Below are 24,898 nucleotides of genomic sequence, written 5' to 3'. Positions count from 1 at the left end.
TCCATCTCTGTTGCTGTTGTTACAGACGAGCCTCTGGAATATCCCCTTGGAGGGTGCAGGTGGTAGGCCTGCTGCTGTCTATGATATGTGCATGGGGAGTCTGGGAAGATGGTTTTACTGCAGTCCTGTACTGCTGCCAACCAAAAGGAGCCTCTTGGAATATTGTCTGTAGGTTGACTCAGTATCTTTGTTGACTTTCTCCAGCATTTGGCCAACCACCGTCCCAGGGGGATGTTCATCATTGAAGGGCAGGTTGAGAAAATGATGGTTTAAAGCCAGAACCATGAAGCCAGGTGTGGCATCTTATAAGGACACTAGTATTAATGCTATAGGTCACACTATTAGATGCATCCAGGACAAAGTGGATGATGGAGTTTAAAATCGTTTTCCCCTTTGCCACCAACTCCTCCCCGTCTGCCTCAATTCCTTTGGAAGATGCTTGAGAAGATTTAGCATGTTGTCTCAGTGCCCTCTATCATAGTGGAAGAGCAAACTGCCACCACAGCTGGCAATCCTGCATTGGGTAGCTACCTGCACCGCTACCCTCTTTCCTACTGTGTCTATTGTTTTGCCCTCCTTATCTGGTGGGGGAGTTTTTCCTGTTTACTGTGGTACTGGCACATTTGCTGTCAGTATGCATAACAAGGGAATCAAGAGGAAGCTGGCCATGAATGTAGGGAGTGTCATTGGTAGAAGGTTTGTGCTTTCTGTCAACCCATGAGGTAACTACCCTAGCTTTAACAGGCTCACTAAGTGTGTCTGTAGAGGTCTGAAGCATCACTTTAAGCAAGGTGAGGAACTGGGTTGTACGTGGTGTTTTGAATAGAGTCTCTACCAGGAAGTCATCGCCTTCCTGGAGGGTATGCATTTACATTTTATGTTAAGTGGATGTCTTCTGTCTGTATGATCTAATGGTAAGAGGTAGTGTTGCCTGCGGGGAAAGGGCCTAGCTGAATACAGATCAGGATCTGTATCGACTTTATAATCATCCCACACTTTACTCATAGGCACAGGGTCATACGGTGTGTCATATGGGACTGTAGGGTGCATGAGCGACCTTCCCTTTAAGAAGAAAGAGGAGAGCCCACTGGAGAGTGAGGAAGAATGAAGGTTAGTGGCGGTGTAAGGGTCACTGGTGAGGAGGCGGTAGTGGAAGAGGAGGACTCTGTGGTGGGCAGAGAGGCCTGGTGCCCCTTTACTTTTGTGATTTAAGGTTAGGAGGTGTAAAGGCTCCAAAGCTATTTGGCTTTTAAGTGTTTTTGCCTGTTTTACGGTGTACGAATAGGGGTTTCTGTAGAGCCTTCAACTCTTCTTCAGGCATTGGAGGATGAGTTGCTATGAGTCTTTGGTGCCCACCAGTGAGAGTGCTTTCAGCACCAGGTGGATTCTCTGAGCTGGCAGCAGTTTTGAGGACTGTTTCGGCATCATTGCAAGTATGAGCATCTATGAAAGTCTGAGCGCCAAGGCAGGTTACGGTTCCAGAGCCGAAGGCAACTTCAGCTTCAAAGGCCTGAGCAGAATCTTCAGGATCAAAGAACGAGTTGCTTTTGTGGATGAAGGAGAGAGTGTTGTTGGCTCGAAGTATTTTGTTGTTTTAACCCTGGCCTGAAGGCAGTGGTTGCCCAGTTGAAAGCATTTTAGGTAGAGGGCTGTGACTTCAGCCAATACAGTGGCAGTGCTTTACTCAGTTCAGGTCCGTTGAGGTAGATCAAGCTGAGTTTTTAAGCACAAGGTAATCATTAATGTCTTCCCAATGTCTGCAAGGCACCTATGTCCAGTTACTGTTCCTCCTCAGAGCAAAAAAGGCCAGCCGTGGGCTTGGAGACAGCTGGACAAGCTGTGCTTCTGAAGGTCCAGCTTCTTCCTCCTCTGCCTTGACACAATGCATCTTAAGATACCGGGGTACCTTCCAATTCCTGCCTCTGCATCCTCCAAAGGGTCAATCTCCACTCACATCAGTACAGAAGCATCTTTACCGATCGAAAGATAAGGCAGGTCACGCATGTGGTATTGCGGTAGAGGAAGAGGCAAATCTGATGGTGGTCGGTCCATAAAAACTTGGAGTGGCACTGAGAACAGTATTGAAATGGCATCTGTTCCATTACTGGTGACACATTCTCTTTGATAAAAATGCATGTGGTGAGGGACCAAGCCCCAAAGAGTGCCTAAGGCCAAGACAGTGAGGTGTGGAAGAAGGTCTGCTACACTGCTGAGCTGAAAAAAAAAGTATGGTCTTCATGTGGAAAGGTTTTCAGTGCTACCAGGGTCGAAGGGCGACATAGTGGGCACAAAGGAAAGTGCTATGAGCCCTGATGGTACATGTGCAAACCAGATGGCAGTAAAAAAACAATCTCACATGTAGGCGATGCCCATGAGTATTGGCAGCTAAGGAAGGAGTCACTATACTGAGAGACTCAAAAGACTTCTTCAAAGAAAAACTTGCAAATGTGTGAGACCAGCACTTAATGGCAGGAGAGTACACAGAGCATGTGGTTCTGCAGCAACACACGCTATGAACATAAGGATACAAAATAAACAAGCAAGGACAAAGCCAATAGTTCCCACCTATTCAGGAGGTACTGGCTTCACGAATTTGTTTTAGCCATGTTGTACACCAGAGTGGCTGCTGTGCAGCATAGCAAAAAGTTAGTGGCATGGAGAAGAGTGGCGTGAAGTGTTGTAGAGGGGAATGGTAAAGAGTGGAGTACAGTATTGTAGAGTGGAGGAGCACTGTGTGGAGTTGTCTAGAGTGGCATACACTGTAGTGGCATAAAGTAGAGTGGTGTAGAGTGCATTGAGTGTTGCAGAGTATAGTGGTGTAGGCAGTGTCATTGAATTCAGCGGCTTAAAATGAAGCGATGCAGAAAACAGTGGCGGATCGCAGAGTGGTGCAGATTAGAGTGGCACAGGTTAGAGTGGCGCAGGTTGGAGAGGTGTAGAGTGCGTAGGGTAGAGTGCAGTGGTGTAGACTAGAGTCAAATGGCATAGGGACGGTGGCGTAGAGCAGTGTAGGGAAGAGCAGCAAAGAGTGGTGCAGAGTACAGTACAGTGCCATTCAGTGCATTGGCAAAGAGTGCAGTGGCAAAGAGTAGAGTAGTGCAGAGTAGAGTGGCGTACAGTTCAGTGGTGGAAAGTGCAGTGATGCAGAGTAAAGTGTCAGATTGCAGTGGAAAAGAGAGGAGAGTGGCAGAGAGCAGTGATCGTAGAGTACAGTAAAGAGGAGTAGAGTGCAGTGGCTTAGAGTACAGTGACACAGTGTAGTTGTGGAGAGTGCATTGGCGTAGAGAGCAGTGGTTAAGAATAGAATGGCAGGAGTGCAGAGACATTGAGTGGAGTGGTACAGGGTAGAGTGTAGTGGCTTACAGTAGATTGTTTCAGAGTAGAGTGAAGTGGTGTAACGTTGAGTGGTGCAGGATAGAGCGCAGTTGTGTGGAGCAGCATACAGGGTAATGTTGTAGAGTGCAGTGGTGGAGAGTAGATTAGAGTGCATAAGGTGGATTGGCATTGAGTATAGGGGCAAAGAATTAAGTGTTACCGAGTAAGATGCATTGACAGAGCACTGTGGCATAAAGTGCAGTGTTGCAGAGTGTCAGAGTACAGCGATGTATAGTGGAGTTGTGCAGAGGAGATTTCAGAGGAGATTGGTGTGGCCTTGCATGGGGTGCAATGGCAAAAAGTGTAGTGGTTTAGAGTGGCAAAGAGTGCACTGCCATAGAGTAGAGTGATATGTGGTAGAGTAGAAAGGCGTAGGGTGAAGAAGACTAAGGTGCAGTGGTATAGAGCGGAGTGGTGCAGAGCGGAGTGGTGCAGAGTGCAGTGGTGTGGTGCAGAGTAGAGTGCAGCAGTGCGGAGCGGAGCGCGATAGATTGCAGTGGCGTAAAGTGGAGTATTCCTGGTGTGGTAGCACGATGCCATTACAGATAACACAATTTCAACTGAAATGACCTTTACATTTGCACAGAGAGATACAGCCTTTCGAACAAAACCATACAGTTCACAGACCAAAATGTGTGGAAATTGAATCACCTAGTTTAATGATTCATTTTGATCATATTAAAGTATTTCTTTCCAACACGCTTCAGAAACAACAAAATAAGTGTGTCATTTGTGCGTTCATAATTCTGATATATTCTGATATACCTATTTAGTTCATTTAAATGTTGTTGTGTGTTAGAAGAAAACTCTTTTGTACCCCTACTTTCCAGCAAGATTATTACATAAATCCTCTCATTTCAAGTCAGAGAAAGAAGGCTAAACAAGCGCCCTTGGAATACAGGGCCTGGCATTTGACCTAGTCTTTGAATGCACAGCAAATGTGACAAGATTAGAACAAGGTTAACATCCCTGTTTACAGAAGAGACCACCCAGAAGGATTCTGTGAATAAGGTTTTGGCAAGGGAAGGAGCAAACTCAAGCTGGCCAGCCTAAAACAAAAACATCCAGCAAATGGAAAGCAAGATAATGTGAGTTACAAAGCACAGAGCCAATGGCAAGCAACGGGCAGAATGCATTCCTATGTCAACTTTCTGAATGTCCCCAAGATGTCTTTAGCAAACCAGAAAGCGGAGTGCTGTCTGGTAGGCTGCTACCTAAAAAAAAAATAGGGAGTAATGGACATTTCAATATTTTTTGTAAAGTGAGAGGAGTCTCCTGTAGAAGTTGAAGCAAGTAGATATTTTTAGTTTGTGTAAAATATGACTGAAAAATGACTGTAGGTCTGCAGGAGAACAAGAAGAAAAGAATTGATGGGCATGGTAGATGTCAAGTGTTTTAAATTAAGCATTTCCATTCCCGAGACTGAGAATCGTCTTTCCCAAAGGATACACTCATCACCCACCTCCAATATACTCAAAAGAATGTGTTGCAATAAGACTTAAAGGAAAGCAGCAACAGAAAGAAATACCAAAAGAGAACAAACACTGTGCTCTCCTGTAAATAACCTTGTTAAACAACAAAACCACAAAGCTTTTAGACAATGTGCACAGTACTGTTCAATAGCTCAAATAGTCACTTTCCCATTTGTCGTTATCGAAGCTAAAACATCTAAACGTCAACTCAAGGTGATCACACACATGCCTAAAACAAACATAAATTAATTGAAAACTCTTGCAACTATATTAATGTCGACTGCAAGGGCCTACCTATTCTTGCAATCCTCCCATTCATCCATATTTTGCTCAAAATGGTGCTAGACTTGGAAAAAGGCGTCATTCTCATTTTACGGATATTCAAATGCTGAAGTGGCTTGATGGTTAATGGTCAAGATATTTACTTTAAGATCATGTCCCTTGTCTGCAAGTTTCTTTATGGCTAGGACCACATCATAAGAGGAACTCACCCTGTCATGGGCAGATGAACGGTGCCACAGAGTCCTGCTAGTCTTCTGCAGCTCACAAAAGGAGAGGTGCTTTAGCAGAACCAACATGTTGACAATCAGCAGTGGATTTCTACCAACTCTGAACATGGGTTTCTCCGCCCTGACACACCTATAACAAGCATTCTCAATGCAACGGGTCTCGCATTTGTTAGAGTTATAGCTATTAGCGTTGTAAAGCAAAAAAACACACAGTGCGATCGCGCTATGTAAAATGCAGCACGATCGCAGGCTGAAAACATTGAGCCTCGTATGTTTTTAGTACTTTACTGATGCTCTGTAGGTGGGCTAAACACCGGAAAAGGCATGACGTATGCATGCCTTTCACAAATGAAAGCAATCAGATTTTAAAAGGCAAGCCCATGAACCAATGTAAGTGACTGACGTGGCATGGGCGTGGTTTGAAGTCCAAAGAGAGATTACAGAATGGAGGGAGCACTTTGCGCTCGCCCATAAAAAAGGTCCTCAAGAGGTCAGGTACATGGGATAGCCCTGTGGTAAAGAAAAACGTGCCCCAAACCTGTAGCCTTACAGAACATATTTTCACACTTAATATTAATCCTTTAATGACTGATCTAGGACAGCCTCTAGGCCAAGAAAAATAGTTGATAGGAAGATTTTCAGCACTCCAGGTGAAACTGATTTTTGCAAGCTGGATCGCAACTCAAAATACGGAAAATGTACTCCCTGTTTTTTCCCTTCAGTATTTTGGCCCAACCATTAGGTAGCCCCTTGGAAAGCTCTTCAGTTTACCATTTGGAAGCATCAGCCCCAAACAGAACCAAAGAAAACTTAGGCTTGTACAGAAATGTTTATGATCATTTACTGTGCCAATTGTTGGCACCTCCCTTGCAGATCACACGACCTCTGGTACGGTTCACAATCAAGTAGGTAGCTACCCATTGTGTCACAGCCGACCACTCAGTAACACCACAGAGTTAAGATCTGCACTTCCAAAACTACCCGGAGGTTTTAATCAAAAACTCAGTTCTCAATACCCAAACCCAGGTCACTTGGTCCTCTTTGGACCTGTCAGTCTCCAAAACGAACAAAGGTACAAAGTGCTTTTTCAAACTCATTAGAGTACAGTGGGGCCTCTATGAGTGCTACCAGAAAATCCCACATTTCAATAAGTGAGTCAATAATTTGTGATGATAAATATAACCTATTGTATTATGGGCACAATATATAATTGACATGCATGTTCAGCAGAAGGTGCTGTTAGAGCTGGCACAAAGCAAGGGCGGTGAGGTAAACAATGAAAAGAATCTACCACCTGGTCTCTCACTGACCGAGGACATTTGAGCCTCCTAGTTCACAAATGTCATTAACTGCCCTCACAATGATGGGTAAACACCGGAGGCTGCTTAATAAGCACATTTCAATTAAGGAATCACTGCTAGAAACTGAATAGGACCTGAAAAGGCAACAATGGTGATTTAAATCATAATTTGGATAAAGGGGAATTTTCATTCCGCTCACGTGTGTAATTATGTGTAACAATATAAACATGAACATACTACATACATTAGGATCATTCTATATGAGCCCGACTGTATAAATGCCTGTTTCTCGTAATTCCAACAGAAACAGATAACCGATTATATCTCGCCTAGAGAGTTACACTCTCCTCCAATACTCCGGAACGTGTGCTTCACACTCAAAATAGAAGTCACAAACTTGCTGCATAGTGTGGTTAAATCTAAGGTTTCATTAGCGATTGGCCAGCGAGAAGGTACACAGCAATGCGTGGAGCTCTTCCAGAACTTCGGACATCATTAGAGCTGGATAGGAAATGTGAAAAGTTGGGCTGAGGCAGACAGTGACGTTTTACATTCTTAAAGGAACCGGGAACAAAGGGAATCATAGTGAGTCCCTCCAACCCACCTATGAGCCAATACAATGCTTTGGGAAAACCACAGCACAAAGATTAATACTATATTAAAGTGACGATGTATGATAAGCATTGTTATGTGACTTAAGTTAGACTCTGTGAAGCGATGTTGGGTGCGATACCGTGATTAAATTGCAGATGCAATCAAAACTGCTCTGCTTGCTGCCCAATACTGATGTACATTTATGCATTAAAATGGGCTTATACAAATGAAACTAATAAAGAGCAATATCATACAGAATGTATTGACGTTATGTCAAAAGTGAACTGATGTAACCAATTTTGGAACGGTGCAATAAAAACAATGCAAGAACAGCAAAAGATTGAATAAAAACGGACACAAACACGAGGGCTGAGTCTAGATTTCATATCAATAAAAAAACGAGAATTGTAAAACACCTTGTCCATTAAACACCAATAGGTTTTGCACTGCAGCTCCACACTGATGCTGTTCCCCTCTGACAATGACGAAGTGGAGCCGCATATACAAAGTCTTTACACAGATGCAAGTCTCCTGCTAATCTCTTTCTGCACTCTAAGACAGCCGCAGAAGTGGATCGCACACAATTGGTAACACCAGAGTGCAGATTCCTGGCTTGGGATCTTTTTAGATCTTAGAAATAGGCCACTCCTCAAAACAGGAGGTGGGAGGGCAGTGGAATCCGATGTAATATAGACTATTTATCTGAAACAGTGTTACCAAAGGTAAGTAACGTATTCATCTGAAGATACTGCTAACCACAGATTCCTCGCCTTAGAAGGGACATTAGAACTGTACCTCACCTTGTGCAGAGTCTTTGCAGTAGATTCAAACCAAAACGATTTGAAGCACCAAGCGGACCAAATGTCCTTGCAGTTCGACCTGGCTGTCAAGGCAGTAGTACATTGTGAATGTATGCGCTGACGCCCACTGTGCAGCATCGCAAGTGTCAAAGATGGGCACTGAACGTGGCAATCAAGTGAAAGCAACCTTAGCCCTAGTGGAATGGGCTCTCAGTCCTTTGCACAGGAGGACCCCACAAAAAGTTGATAATCAGATGGTGTTCCTTAGCCTGATCCTTAGTCCAGTGAAGAAGGCTCTCCCCCTCTTTAGGGGAATGAGAAGGGGCAAATAGGATAAGTAGAGTGATAGGTTGCCCAACGTGGAAAGAATTTGCAACTTCAGGCAAGAAGGTCACCCAAGTTCTAAGCACCAGTCTGTCAGGAAAAAAGGTGGTGTACAGCAGATACAACAATAGTGCTTAAAGCTCACTCCAGTGACGAGGTGAAGTAATCACAATTAAGAAGAGAGTCTTCAAAGTCAAGAGTTCAATTGAGAAGCTAAGCATCATTGTCTTGAAGGCACAGCACATGATACATGTTAAGACCAAATTAAGGTCCCAATGTGGCATTCACAGACCATTTAGGATAGATAGCATCCAGTTGCTTTATTGCAGGTCAGACAAGATCTAGGGTAGCATAAGCAACCCAAATTTGTCCTTCCGCAAGAAGGCATTCAGAGGTTGAAGGTCTAAAATTGTTCAAAGGACCGCATTCTTCTTTAGCACAAGGAAATATTGAAAGTAGCAGCCCTCTCCTATTTGTGAGTCTGAAAACCTCTCAATAGTTCCTCTGGAAAGTAAAACTAAGGAGAGAGGTGTTGCTTATATGCCAGTTCCCTATCGTAGACTCAATTTCCTAAACTTGTGAAGAAACGGTTTGGCAGGGGGTTAAAGATCCTAGGAAGCATGCTATGCTTCTCCTTTCCTTGATACAATCCACAGTAGAAACACCCTTTCCGACATATCGGTGTAAACCATCAAAAGGCATATCCATGAGAAATGTATGTGTATCTCAGCCCTACAAGCAAACTACATTGACTAATCTCAGTATCAGACTAACCAAACAGAACTTTTTTTCTGAATTCTGCAACCGTCGTTGACTCCCTATCCAGACTTGTTGAGTAATAAATTGGGATTTTCTTCAATGGCTTGAAGCCTGAACAAACAGACTCTCTCAAGTAGGATGTGTAGTGAGATATTGAGGTTTGTCCGGACAGTTCTGGGATGTCTGCCCATGTGCCTATTCACCGGTGGACAAGCACAGTGTTTCAGCAGGTGCCCATTATACTATCCATAAAGGTCTCATTGAAATGGAGCAAGGGCTCAGATATGGCTGGCTCAGGCTGCAAGATACCTCTAAGACCATTAGTCTTATTCTCAATAGTGGCCAGTTGTCAGTCAAAGACCCTATCGGGGCCTCAGACTACTACTGTAAAGAATGCACTTGCTTCTTTTGGTGGCCCCAGCGACAAATTCAACGTTGTATCAGTGGAAGTAACAAGTCCAATGGATTACTGTATGTCAATGTAAAAATTATAATCATTATAGATAGATATGATATGATAGATCATCATCTCTAGGTGGTGGTAAGCTTTGGTAAGAAACAGAGCCAAAAAGATATTGGGACATGTGATGGTGCATCCACCCTAGTAGAATCAAGGGATCAGAGACAGGCTGTATGGCAAGGAGTAATTTCATAGAGCAAAATTGTTCAAGATCAAGCCGAAGTCAGTTAAGGGTCAGATATCGGAAGTAGCACTAAATCTTCCTCCAGAATCGAGGAAAGCAGTGGTATATGTCATTGTGTTGGGTTGGAAGCCTGTACCTTAGTTGGTGCAAGGGTCCATAATGGATGAAAGGGGTCTTGCTGAGGACATATCTGTCAGCTGTAATCTGACTGGAGTTCCCTGTGGATTCTTAGGGCCCAAAAGCGTACAAGAAGGATCCGGAAGAATGCCAAAAATCTGCTGCATGGGCTCCTTAAAGGCCTCAATTTGCTGCATTATCGCTGATGGCACAGAAAGTTCAGCAAAACATTGGATCAATTGTGGAATTCGCTGCGTAACCAGAGATCTGGAGGAAGACCGACTGACATCATGACAGTCTTGCATCTTTGAAAATGGAGGGATGGGGTCAAGTCCTGCTTTGCTTTCTTGTGCTAGCATGTCGATTACAATTTTGAGGACTTCAACCACAAAGTTGACCTCTCATGGGAGCAGCCTCGGGAGTACGATTCAGTCTGTGCCCTCGACTTGGAGCGGGACCTATGCATGACCTACAACTTCTTTTTGTCCTAGATAACCCCGGGGTGTAGGACAGAATACTTGTCGCACAACTTTGAGTTGTGTCCTAAGCCCAGGCACCAGAGACACAGGATCTGGGACTGACATCTGCTTAATACAGATGCAGAATGGTTAGAAACCTGTAGCCTTAAGGAGAGACACTGTTGCCGAACACACTGCATTTTGTCCGGTTTTGAGAAGTTATCAGAAGGCCTGGATTATTGGGAGAAGATGTCTGGATTCACAACAGAAGGTGTGGAAGGAAAGGAGCTGATGTCAGCAGCTGTGGCACAGTTCTGCTCAATCATTTCTGGGGTGCTACACAACACTGAGCCACACAATTCCACCTAGCACTGTGTAGGAGCATTGCTGGAGAAAGTTGGAAATCTGCAGTTGGAAGTATCCAACAGAATATGAGTGAAGCCATTTTTCTGAGGAAGTGGGGTGATCCTATAGGGGAGTCAACTTCAGATTTAATTGTGAGATGTATCCAAGTAAGCAGTCACAAAGTAGGCCTTCATAAATTAATCTAATTAATATAGTGGAAGATTTTCACTGAGAATACTCTTCTTGGGGCTCATGATGCTGGAATATTTTATTAGGAAATATTATAATTCTACTTCACGATATGGAAGAAAGAGACTTTCTTATATTTTTCAACCTAAACAAAATGATATGTTTGAAGGGCTTTCGTTATTCAGAGAATGTACAACTAAATAACTTTTTGAGCAGTGGTATTTAAAGGTGCAAATGTATTAATCATTATAAAAATATCTAAATGCATCTTTACGGAAAAAAAGTTTCCGCTGAGCAAAAAATCCCGACTGTTCGATCACCCCTTTTTACAGAAAAAAAGAGATCTATATTAATTTTAAATCTGTACCTATTTCCTTACCATATTAACCACAGATTGGTGTTTGAAGCATGGCTGTGGAATTTAAGTAATCATTTTTTCTCTAGGGCTTTAACAGTGGGACAAGGGCATTAACTTCTTGAAAGGAGAACATTTATAGAATGTTATCCATGCCAATTCCACCAATATCAAACCACAGCTAGATTTATGCACATTACAAATTGGGTTTAATATTATGACATATATTGAGCATCTCAGTATTGATAGAAATGTATGCCAAATGACAATCAAATAATTTAGACCAATTATTTCACTTTTACTAAGGGAATGATACTTATATTTGTGGGGAATTAAAAAGAGAGATTTGTTTTAGAAGAAAAATCCAGAAAGTTAGTATTATCCACAGTCTGCGCTCAAACATATTATTATTCAACTTGCACCTTATCTAACAACAAACCTTTTGTGACAAAAACACGGAGAAAGATCACTTGGTCCCATATTTACATCACCCAGATCTCTAGGGTGACACTAGACAATAGCTTTCAGTTGAGAAACCTGTTGACAACTTAACTCTTTAGGCCAATATTCTTCTAAAGATTTGAGACTACAGAGGCAGTGACCAAAGAAAACAGATTAAAGGATTCTAGCCCCTTGGTTGAACTGAATCTACCACTCACTTATCCCACAGTTTAATTCTTGGTCTTCAACTGTTTATGTAGAGGTCTTTAGGAGTAGTAAAACAACACAGTGTCCCTTCATGAAATCCCTAAATGAATAACTGAAACTTGTCATCTGAAATGAATTTGACTGGAAAGGAAACACACAAATTGACTAAGGCATCGTCTTTAGCTCATGGGCTACTTCAAGAAGTCTCAAATGGTCATCAATGATTTAAAGGAAAACCTAGGTGTTGTGGCCTTCCAAATGGTAAAATATTGATCATTAAATTTATGACAATTAAGTCAAAACTTAAATAACAAGATTAATAATTGGTGTTTTATTTTCAAGGTCCAACAAGGCATATCCCTTGATAAGTGGAGAAAACAAATGTTAGTAGACGAAAGCTACTATTCTAGCAACTTAGGGGACTTTTTAAGGAATCTAGTCCAAGTACTGTCTCTTACTACATACGAGCAGCAGAAAAGAGAATTAGCTCAATATTAAAATTTTTGACTCACTTAGCCACTTGTGCAAAAGAATTGGGCAAAAAGCAAAAATTACAAATTTTAAAGAAAGAAATTCGTTTGGATCACATATTTTTGTTGCACCTCAATGAATCAGGGGCTACCAAAGTTGGAAATCAGAATATGGGCAAATGACTGAAGTTCCTGCACAAGATAGGAACAGAAGCATGTACTGAAACTAAACAAGCATTTTCAATGCAACGGGTCACGCATTTGTTCGAGTTAGAGCTATTAGCGTTGTAAAGCAAAAAAAAAACGCAGCGCCATCTCGCTATGTAAAATGCAGCGCAATTGTGCTGCATGGAAAATAAACAGATAAAGTAGTCCGGACTCCAGGCTGAAAACATCAAGCCTCGTATCTTTTTGGTACTTTACCGGTGCTGTGTAGGTGAGCTAAACACCAGAAAAAGCATGACGTATGCATGCCTTTCACAAATGAAAGCAAGCGGATTTTAAAAGGCAAGCCCACGAACCAATGTAAGTGACTGAAGTGGCATGGGCGTGGTTTCAAGCCCAAAGAGAGATTACTAAATGGATGGAGCACTTTGTGCTCGCCCATACAAAAAAGGCAATTTCCCACTTGGTCAAAAGAAAGGTGTGCAAACATTGCAACTCAGGAAATATGGAGACACATGACACAGGATATTAAAAGGCTAAGCTGGCCCTTGGATATATGTGACAATATCTGGGAAGAGGTAAAAGCAAATACCATGACCACTGTGAATTAAAAGAATAACTATTTATAAAGTAGGGAAGGTTAAGAAAAAAGGGTATAATTTTCAGCCTTAAACGATGGATGACAAGGAAAAAAAAAACAGGATTTTAAAGTAGTAAGTACAATAGTGTAGCACGTGGAGCTCAATTTATTTGTGCAATAAATCATCAGCCTGAAACCATGAGCGCATAAGCAAACAAAGTAGCTCATCAACTGGGTGAACTTTTTCAACAGGAGAAAATGGTGACAGGTACATCATTATTCAGCAGTTTCTTCACACGTAAAATATTGCACAGGTTTTGCAGCATTTTATTTTCTTCAGGTCTATCCAGTCCAGCTAAATTCAGCAAGGGTCCAACTAGGTGAAAGATGGAAGAAACTTCTACAAAGCCATAACAAATTTTAAAAAAGAGAGAATAGTGATAGTATATATTTTCATTTACTGAATGAGTCCAACCCACAACTTAAAGGGGTGCAGCTTAAAGTGCAGGGGACCATAATGTAACATCAAATAAGCTCAGGATTAAAATGGAGGTATGGCACATTGCCTACAATGGACTGGAGCAAGCAAACAGAAATCAAGCAGTGTCTGTGATCACTCATTCCATCACATTTGTATGAGAATTTTGGCAAGATCATCTAAAGACCCCACAGCTGGACAACCTTAAAGTCCACTGACCATAGCATCTCTTCAAAAACATTGCTGATAAAAAACATACTATATACCTTGACACATCTAATAGACTCAGTGCTGAGAGTACTCTCTTTGCTACTACTGCTCAACAGTACCACATCCATATACATGGGGCTACCAGGGAGTCTGCTTTATAGGCCACAGATGGTGCAAAATAAGGTAGCCAGCCAAAATTAAAGAATAATTTTCACATCACTTAAGACCAGGTAATATTCCAGTGAGAGGCTGCCAGTGAATGCCAAAGTGGAATGTAAATTTCCACATGTGGCCATCAAATCACCTGGGATAAGGACACACAGGGTTTAAAATTTTCCTTTGAGTACTACAACACTAGTGAAACAGCTCGGATCAAGTGGCATCTTTAGGTTTACACTATACATGTGCACGAAAGCCTGTCTTGGCTACATGACTCTGGTGAGACATAAAGCTAAGCTCTAGTATGCCTTCTCAGAAGAAATTATCAATACAGGAGCACTGAAGATTGAGGAAAAAGCTGCAAATCGCATTTTTAATGGAACATGGCAGTTGTTTGGTGAACAGTTATGATTTCATAAACCACCTGATGTTTTTGTAAAGTCAGCAATGCAACTTGAATTGAATATTTCAAGGATGTTTATTAGACAGTACTATGGTTAATACAGAGTTTGGTAACCATATAAATTCAAAATATAAACATATAAAAGCAAGCAGTGAGCCTCAGTCACTGCTAAAACTGTGTATTATTACAAATAATAGAAAATAATAGAATAACACTGCTTCTTTTTAACACATTTAGCATGTATCATCAAAATAATATTGAACTGTTGTCCAGAATTGTAAAAAACAGTGTGATTAAATAAATAAAAGAATGTAATTACTAAATATAAAACTGTACATTTTACAATGAAAACTGAAGATATATTCACTAATATCATACCCTGGTAAAGGTTCCGATGAAGTTATGTATGTCAATATTTGGTTCCTCAGCATACACGTAAGATCGAATTTGAAGCAGATCCTGAGGAACACATAAAATATAATGGTTCATGTCACTTCAATGTATTGTGTGATTACTTTCAGCCATATAAGTTCACCTTATTTTCAGAGTAACATATTTTCAAACTGTTGAACTCAATAAGTCAGAAAGAACACACCATTGCTAATTAACAACTATTCCTCCAAGAAGAATCACAGTTGTGTCAATAACTTTATGTGTTTAACCTAAGAGGGACAAACATGGTATATATAAAAATAACTGATTAATATCAAAACTGATATTTCTTGAGAAGCGTAACCAACTATCACAGACATTTTAAAAACTCTATTAGATAATGATGCATTATGTAGAATCATGCATGCAAAGAACTATAAGGAAACTGTGTTTTGAAATACATTCATTGGATTAAATGTGGAGCACGGAGGGGTCTTTGCTGTACCTACCCTCTTCTACTCCACGTGAAGAAGAGCCAACATGTGCAATCTAAAGAAAAGTATACAAATAAGAAAGGAAAAGAAATGTAGAGCTTTTCTCCACACCTTCCAAGAGATTTAATGTTGAGGACTATGGGTCTAATGTCATCACAAATGCAGTGAACGCCCGAATAAGTCTTTTGGTGGGATGTTTTACTGCTAGGAAGACGCCTGGGACAATCTAATGATAGGGCTAGGATATCTCATAGATTAAGCAGTAAGAAGCTAAAAATTACCTTTTAATAACATTCTTGATAACATTAGCTCTATATCAAGAGGTTAAAAAACTAAAGACAGTAGCAGAAAATTATTACCAGTAATATAGCCTGAAACTATCTTCACTCATGAAGAATCATTCTAATCAGCAAGACAAGAAGAGCACATACAGAATACAGACCTCTGTTTTTCCCACTACAATACTTGGTGATAGGAAACAGATGTCTCCACATTCAAGATTTCTTGCCTTGTTGCGACCATGTCAGAGAATAGTAAATTACTGCCAATTCCTCATCTAATTTGCCTTTGCCCATGGCGAGCTGTTTATCTGGATGTTTTGTTTTCTGCTTTTGTACTACTTGATCAATATATAAAATCCATTATCTATGTTTTCATTCGTTTTTTTCTACCCTTGTCTTTATTTTTCAATTCTACATTTATTCTTTTATAAAGCTATTTTTCTTAATTACCTTCTGAATAACCAACATTAGAGCTTTGATTTCAAAGGAAAGTTAAATAAGCTTAGCTGCACTGTAACTGAATCGTAATGCTGCATTATTAGTATATGCCGAAGAATCAAAGAATCAAACCCCAAATAAATGAGAACAATTCAGTTGTACTTCCAAGATGTGATACACAATTGTATTATTACAGCTCCATAGTTCACACTGCAGCAGAATCCTCATGGAACTATTAAGCATAATAAAGGATTAAATCCTTTTTTATGTTCCCAAAGTTGTTACATTTACTTTTTGCCTTGAAGAGAAGGAGACAAAAGACTTACAGCAGCTGTAGGCAATCTTTGAGTGCAGGCAACTGGCAGACGCAACTTCCAATCTGTCTCACCATCTAGCTGGTCTGTGCGCAGGAAGCAAGATCCTGTGGATTTTTAAATATAGTTTAAATGTTAATTACCACTTGTAGAAAACCAACACAAAGGAAAAACCTTAGCCACAACCTTATTAGAGAAGTGAAAGTAGGTAAAACTCAAACAATATTCTTTCCTATCTATACTCTAACGTTTTATTGCAAGGATCCATTTGTATCACCCCAACTTTAATTTTGGTAAGTTACCTAATCTATATTTTCTGTGCCCATGTCACAGGAGTACATCACATCCAGTACATTTTAAGAATGAGAGCATCCAAATTTATAGACCGGGTACATTTAGTAACAAATAATCTTCCTTTGCTCACAAATAAGATTTGCGGACATTAGGATAACGGCTGTACAACACACAGGCTCTGCATGAACCAAAGATTATACAAAACAATGAAGGCTCTGTCACAAAAGCCATAGGCTGGCAGGTCTGGCATTATGGGATAGAAGAGGCTGTACACTGTTATCTGCATAATAATTTCTCTGGCATCAAATCAAGGTCTAAAGTATATTATTGTTTCAGAACAGGCCACCAACCTTAGTTTCTTTGCCACCTCACTGTACTCAAGTGTGAGGTGGTGAAATTCTGGAAACCAAGATTACTGATGGTGATGGGTTGACAAGTCATTAACCCACAAGGTTGTCAACAACTTGATCGTCTGGCTTATTGAAACATTATGGTCAAGTCCCTTCTGATACGGGTACATACAGCGAGAGGAAAATGTATAGTATGCATATGAGAAATTGCACTACTAGTGGAAACCTGAACAGAGGGGGTTGAACAGGACGATACATAAAGGTGGACAGAACAGCTTTATTCATAGAAGTTCAATCGTTAGTACGAGCACTGAGAAATAAAATTGGACCAGAGACCTGCTTATGCCAACTTGGTAGCAGGATTTCTGGCAGTTAGAAAGACATCAGCTGTCAAGGCTGGCAAAAAAAGGCTTCTAGTTGACAACACTCAACACCCACACATATAAAGAGTTTAAATTGTGAGGTGGAGTACTCAACTAACCTGCTGTGAGAGCAGATCTATTCTGTTTGAAAGGGGAAGGGAGATCGAATGCTCAGTTATATCAGATAAGAGTGCAAAATGTTCTTCCCCCAATATGGAATGACTAGAATTAGTTGTGCTTAATCTTCTTGCATCTTTTGGAAAACTTTTGAATGGACAAAGGATTGGACGGAACATATACAGTAGTCCCCAGAACCATTTCAACTTGAAGGTGTCCCCAAGGGAAACATTCAGAGGAAAGTGCAGATCACACAACAGGGGGGTACTTGTTGTTCTTGGATGTGGCAAGGAGGTCCAGCTAGGGACATCTCAATTTGGAGACGATCATGTCTTTCACTTTGGGATGAAGTTCCTGTTCTTGGTACTTCCGTAAGAGGTAGCCCAGATAATCCATATTTACACTCAGGGTGCCTGCAAAATGGGCTACCACTCACAAAATTAGGCATTGCAGTGTCCAACACCACAGCCAGTGTCCATAGTCATGGACCAAGAACTTATACTTCCCTGTCTGTTGATATAATGGATGGTTGAATGGCACGCCCTCAAATGTAGGAAAGGAAAGTCATCAGGCCACGACAGGCCTCCCAAAACTGCAAAACATTTATGTGAAGGCATTACGTAGTTGTGGACCAAAGACTATGCACCATCATCTTCCACTAAGGAATGGCCTAATCAAACCAGGAGGCATCCGTAACTATGGAGGGGGGCTGCAGAAATGACCCACTGTGAGGTTGGAAGGTCAGATCTAAAAACAGAAGTCCAAAATGACAGATCAGAGAACACGCACTCAAGTAAAGAGACTCCTCTGATCCAGGGGACATGTTTTTCTCAGGAACCACTGCATGGTCTCGTAAGCCTTCTACTATGCTGCACCAACATAATGCACAAATCTATCAATGATAACAGACGGCGTACTGACACAACAGTTATTAGAACTGGATTCAGAAATATCTGACTCAACATGCATATATGCTATTCTTTGAAGAGGAGGGAAAACTTTCATGCAAGTCATGTCCAGTACCATACCAATGAAAGCCAGTCACTGGGTGGGGGCAAAGTGGGATGTCTGGATGATAATGGATAAGCCCAATTTGTACCAAAGCGTCAAAGTGCATAGATAATTGCCTGTTACTACCATAAGAGACATTTTCACCAGCCAGCCAACCAAGTATGGAAATACACAGATTTGTGATCTCCTGAGTGAAGCTGCTATCTCAACCAGCACCTTTGTGAGGACACATGGAGCTCTTTAAAACCATATGTAAGCAGTAGTGCTGAGACCCCACTTTGAATCAGAAGTAAGGTCTGTGAGCATTGCCTACAGGCATGCAAATGGCATCCTGGAGATGCAGGGTCACCTAAAGGAGAGCCAGAAGAACCATCTCAAGGAAGGCATATCTTAAGATGCCTCAGATCCAGAATGAGTCTAAGGCTACACATCCTACACATCCTCCTCCTTCTTAGGACGTGGGTGCACTTCTCCTCCAGGAGAAACATTTTTATAGCCCAATTGCTGAGGCAAATAAAGTACCTCTCCTTACAAGAGCGAAACGTGTGTCAAACAGCGCTTCCTTGTTAAAGGTGGGTGGTCTGAGGAAGAGGACAGAAAGGGAGAGCATAGCCCTTGCAAACAACCTGGAGGACACGGTGATCCACCACAATCGTAGTGCAACGGTGCATAAAGTGGCAAATCATTCAGAAGGTGATGACAGAAAGGAAGAAGGCAAATATATTTCCATGCTGCAGATCGACAACAAGATGAGGAAACTGAAGCTGCAGCTGTTGGTGTCTCTTATGTCTATCACTCCCATGAAAGGACCAATAAAATTGCTTTGAGTACTTGATGGTTGATGTAACCTTGATAATTGCAATTGGAAGAAGCCTACAAAGTGTGGAGATAGCTGGTGGAATTGTTTTGCTGAAAAGGCAAGACCCAGTTAACGGCCCATGGCATACTTGTTACTGAAATATTTCTTGAAGGAGTAAGACTACTATCATCAGAGTCTTGTGCCATGTAAGGGAATGTCTATAACTGCTACCTGGACATCTTTTGAGAAGCTGTCAAGTGTATCCCGTCACGTCTGTTGAGAGTGACCACTGTGCTTAAGGACCTAGTTATTGTGTCAGCCGAGTCCAGCCTGCAATCCAGGATTCTGTTTGGGAGCATCTTAAATATCACTGATCAGGGAAGGTCTTCCTTGTGTGCTCAAAAACTAAAATGGCAGCGTTTTCTCCAATGCGGAAAAGGTGTAGACGTGGATGCACCATCCAAGCAGACAAGTAGAATTGGCAGTGCACATAGAGAGACTGCTAGATGCCAAATGCTGGGGTCCATGGAGTCAAGGGCTGGATGCCTCAATGGCTGGAGGAGCAGTGCTGACTTCATTGTGTTCCAACCACTAGACTTTCCAGTGACTGGGGCATATAATAGACTTGAAATCAGCAGGCACCGCCCTATGGTGCCATTAGGTTCGTCTATGGTTTGTGGAGACCAAGAAGAGTTTCTTTCAAAAAGCCATAGAGGCTGGAACACAGCTTACTCGAAAGAGATTTTGGAATCACATAGGGCAACTCAAGGGCATCCTCTGTTTTCTTTACCAGAGGTGTAAAGAAGGAAACTTTCTTTGGTCCTTCTTCTGTGGAAAAAGAGAAGTCATTCTTTGGAGATGTGTTGTGACTACTAGCATTTCAGAGCTGTAAGAAAAGGAAGGCATTCGTATGATAGGGAGGGAGGAGTAGATCAGCCTCTGATTTATCTTTCTATGTGCACCAATAATCTCTGTTGGGCATTTCCAATGAGTCAGAATCAGAGATGAAGATTTCTTCCATTAGAGTGACTGTGTCACTAGGGAGACGTTTTGCTAGGGTAAAGTCCTTGAAGGAGGCTTTGACCTTTTCTTTCATTACACTATTACTAACCGCTGATTTTAAGAGCGCCTTGGTGAGGAAGAGTTTCCTCAGAAGTTGTGTTAAGGTCGAATCCTGTGAAGGCGCAAAGTCAGGAGGTATTGTGGTCAGAGATGCAGGATATGCAAGCCCTCAGGATGAGGAGCGGCCAAAAGGGAAAAGGTCCAACCTGAAAATACATTGCATAATCTGTTATAAGGCTTTGTCATAGGATAGGTTGGTGAATGAAGATGGAAACTCAATTTTAAACTTCTTAAGAACTAGAATTGGATCAGAAAGGGAAAAAAAAAGACTGGCAATGGGGAATGGTGATGCCAGGTGTGTGATTGTTCCTGGGAGAAGGAATGTTTCCTCTACTAGTGATTTGTACACTTCCTGTTTCATGACCCTCTGAGGTATTGCTCCTTGTCAGGACAATTACCTCAAGGAGGAAAAGGGACCACTTTGGAGTATCCTTGGGGGCCCTTGCCAAAAATAAGTTGACCTCCTACTCTTTGATGGCGTTCGGGTGCATGGACAAGCAGAAGTTGCATGTCAAAGGGTAACAATCATAGATCAGGTACAACATGCAAATGTCTGGATTTGAGAAAGACCTTATCTTCCAATAATATTGGCAAGGTTTAAACTCAGAACCTCTAGTAGGTGACATTTTACCTTAATGCTGTTTAATTCAGAGAGGAATAATTTAGACAGTGAGACATTGATAAGAGCTCCAAACCAGAGTTGGCAAGACATGGAAAAACAGGAACAGATGCTAGTGCACAATACAGTGCCATGCATAGAAATCCTGATGTAATCACAACTGGCCTGGCAGGAGCCAGTGCTGTAGTCAAGTAACCACCTGTCGAGCTACGTTTAGGGAAAACATTTTCTGGATGCAGCCTGGTGCCTGGAGAATAGTTATGACGTGGGGATTCTGTGGGAATTAGTACACATTATAAACAATTTAGTTCCTGGGAGGCCTTCATGACATTTTGGAATGATGTATCTTTTTTGCATAATACCTAGTAAGTTCCACAAATTGCATCATTTTAATAGCAAACCGAAATGTAGTTAGAATAGAGCAGTGCTTCCCAAACGTTTTAGAACTACAAACTAATTTTTAGAACATCAAACTTTTGCATGCCATCTAGGAGTTAATGGGCATGAGGTGTGTCGATTTCTTAATGAAATAACACCAATTGTTTGCAAACGTCATTACTTTCTAAATCAGACTGTAGCCAAGATATTGATCTGCCCATAAGAGTGGAAGATGATGAACTGCGCTTGAGTGTGGAGCTGGAAGACTTTTCAGGGTGGGATGATAGTCTGTGGTATCCTTAAATCAGTGGTATCAACATCAAGATTTTTCAGAAGCCTTGTGATTTTAGCAAATTTGAAAAAAACCTCTTCTACATTAAAAGTATGGGATAAGGTTTCATATTCATTTTTATGTTAAAATGAGACCCAATGCCATATATATATATATATATATATATATATATATATATATATATATATATATATATATATATAAAGTATATATATATATGTGTGTGTGTGTTTTATATAGTAACCCAACTGCATTAGGACACTTTACACGAGCACCATATTCCATTCCACATGGTCAGATTCATTGTATTATAAGCATGGAAGATTAAGTGATATGCCCAGAATCAAAGGGTGTTGAGCCAATGCTGGGACATCAAAGTAGTTCCCTAGATTCAAAGGCAGGCAGTTTGGACATAAGGCCACATCCATATTTCTCAATTTATGTGTGGAAGTCACACGTAGGAGGTAATGTGTGTGTGATAGTGTATAGTAAGTGCATTCTCTGTTGAAATAGCTTTGTGAAGTAAAAATAAAATAGCAGCAACAAATGTTGGAAGGTTCACCTGGAGTCTTGCTTGGGAATACATGAAAGGGTTTGTTTTAAAACTGGACTTATGAGCACTGTTAAGTATCTTTGCACTGATGTACAAATGAGAATAAGCTTTTAAAATACTACTTACCTATGGACTAGGACTTTGGCGACCCACCAAAAATTGGTTTACAACCCACCATTGGGTTCCGTCCCATGCTTTGGGAAACGTGGGAATATATGCATAAGCTTTTGGGTCTCGTTTTCAATTTGTATCTTCACTTTTTATAACAATTCACTACCTGAGATAGTGTGTGGATTTGTTTGCACACTAACTGAAATAGTGGTGGCTCTGCAAGTAAAAGATCAGTATCCTGTCTTCCTTCTTCCCCAAATGGTGAGATATTGGACCAAACACCATTGCCGTGAACCTCTGTTTCCCTCAACAGACAAAAGTGGTAGAAAATCAAAATAATGAGTGCTAGATGAAAAAAAAAAAACTGGAAATGTATGAGCTGAATGCCCTTCTGTAAATAAATTCTAAATCAATACCATTATGAATGTAATTCTAAATATTATGAATATATTTCCAAATATTATGAACAATGCTTCAAATTACGAATGCAATCATACAACTATAGGACACTTAAAGATAGCAACCTAGTTGTGAAAGTGATCTGAAAAGGTAGGTTGGTGCAGTGACAGGTTTAATATACTGTTATGAAATTCTCTATGTCTATAGAATGGCCATTTTGTTGTCATTGCTTTTTTAGAGTCTGTGCAAGAGTGTGCTTGAAATTTTCAAAGGTCGCAGAGTTGAGCAAAGCCAAGCTGATGAGTGTTAATATCATAACATGGTCTGTTTGTCTAACATGCCGTGTAACACAAGCCACTGTGTGTTTTTACCAGCTGGGAGCCCCATCTGGGTTCAACTATCCCCCTTTAAATGAGGGGCTGAAAGCCATTAGGAAAAAGATATCGCAGGTCACGAAAGAAAGGAGAGGTTTACATTTTCATTTTTATTTCTCAAGCCTAAAAATATTCTACCGCAGGGCAGACTTTTTTCCCAATGAATATTTTGCTCTTAATGACCACAAAAAGGTTAATGGTACTTAAAATATGTTTCCCAGATGCTTACCGTTTTTTTCTGACGTTCTCAGGAAGATCATGTCAGCTGGGACCCGTTGATTCTGTAGGATGAAAAAAACGCCCGTTATTGAAAATGGCAACATTTATCACCTCCCACTGAGCTCTGAAGCACAGAGGGTCGGTGTTATTTACTTTACGTATACTAATTTGCGATATGGTGGCTTTTTTAAGCCCCCAAATCTGCCACACTTCATATCGATAAAACACCACCAGTTCAGGCATCTGGGCAAGCAGTTCAGAACTTCTAGGCTGTACAGCATGCCCAAACTTCCTCATCTGAAATCTTTTAAATTCTCTTAACAACACAAATGTCAACAAAACCTGTTAGTATGAATTTTTTAAAATATGCATAGAGTGGGCTTAGGGTCAGGGGCGTAGCTTCATGTGGGCTTTGGGGTGTCGGAACCCCTCCTAATAAATGAATTTTCATATTTAAAGTAGGGGTCGCTGAAGCCCCGCTTGGGTCTGCCGGTGTCTTATCGGGTTTTACATAAGATAATTAACATCTTTGCCATTAAAACTTCCCAGGGTCACCACAGAATAAAGCGTTCAGCCCCGGTTCGTGGCTACCGAGTGTATTTATTATTGTACACGCTCACAGGAGACTGGTGTGAAGGAGCGAACACAACCAGGCCACGAGGCCAGTGCAGGAGTAACAAGGCATCGTTTCGTGACTTCCGGATGTTGTCAGAAGAGGGATAAAACAATCTGAAAAACAGAGTGTTGCTTGATACTTAAATAACCGATTGCCCCAGTGAAGCAGAATCTCGTTGCTTGTGATAGTGTCACGAATTACATGATGCCAAACAAATGTTTCAAAAGCAATCCAAAGAGGAAACATTAATACAGTCGTGTCCGTTTTCCCCATGTATGCTCTAGGTGAAATCGAGTCTTGCTTTCTGAAGCGCATGGGCGAGTTTTGCCAATAACAGAAAAAATAAAGAAACACACAAACACACAGGAGGTGCATTAACCGAACTTATAACTTGTAGATTCTAAAAAGACTGCAGCAGAAGGTACTAAGCTTTCTGAGCTTTCTCAATGAGATTGAAGTATGTAACTTGCAGGTTAATCAGTTTCTATAGATATTCAACAAATCCATCTGTTTATTGGACACAGATCTTGGATGGATATTTGGATTGATCTGAAGGGCTTCAAGAAAATTGGCTATTTTTCAGGAGGATGTCTGACATCTCGAAGACCCCCACCGCTGGAACCTATATCCCCTTAAATGGCCTCATCCACTTCCCTCCTGCCAATGCTACTCTTGTTTTGCCATTTATTTTAATTGAATGTGCTGCTGCGTTTATTGAGAAATCTCAGACTTACAACCTTGGAATCTCACTGACAAAGCGATGCCGCTGCTTTGGCTCTACCTAGAGGAGTATTACTGTCTCTCCATACGCTACTGATTGTTTCGTCTATCAGTCATTCATTCTTCCAGGAAGCGCTTCCACTGGAACGCATGGGGACTATTTTACAAAAATACACTCGATCATTACACTATTTGTCAGATACAATTCCTTCTCTCCTATATGCATTTCATACACTATGTACAGACAGCAGTGCCTTTAGACTAATTATTTCTAAGCATTAGCAAAGACAATATGGATGACTAAGGAT

General features: G+C 41.1%; 1 protein-coding gene across 2 annotated transcripts in view; it reads right to left on the bottom strand.

Moving 5' to 3' along the window:
- ATP9A (ATPase phospholipid transporting 9A (putative)) overlaps positions 1-24,898 on the bottom strand; it is a 534,117-nt gene that overhangs the window by 370,453 nt on the left and 138,766 nt on the right. For both annotated transcript variants that reach the window (XM_069243632.1, XM_069243631.1), the window contains exons 6-8: positions 23,265-23,316; positions 16,267-16,361; positions 14,734-14,814 (exon numbers count right to left, since the gene is read on the bottom strand). In XM_069243632.1, coding sequence (XP_069099733.1) covers positions 14,734-14,814; positions 16,267-16,361; positions 23,265-23,316 — 228 coding nt within the window. The remainder of the gene's footprint in view (positions 1-14,733; positions 14,815-16,266; positions 16,362-23,264; positions 23,317-24,898) is intronic.

The sequence above is a fragment of the Pleurodeles waltl genome, chromosome 7 (genome assembly GCF_031143425.1).
Source record: "Pleurodeles waltl isolate 20211129_DDA chromosome 7, aPleWal1.hap1.20221129, whole genome shotgun sequence".
Classification (NCBI taxonomy): domain Eukaryota; kingdom Metazoa; phylum Chordata; class Amphibia; order Caudata; family Salamandridae; genus Pleurodeles; species Pleurodeles waltl.
The sequence above is the reverse complement of the archived record's forward strand: the minus strand, read 5'-3'. Positions and strand labels throughout refer to the sequence as shown.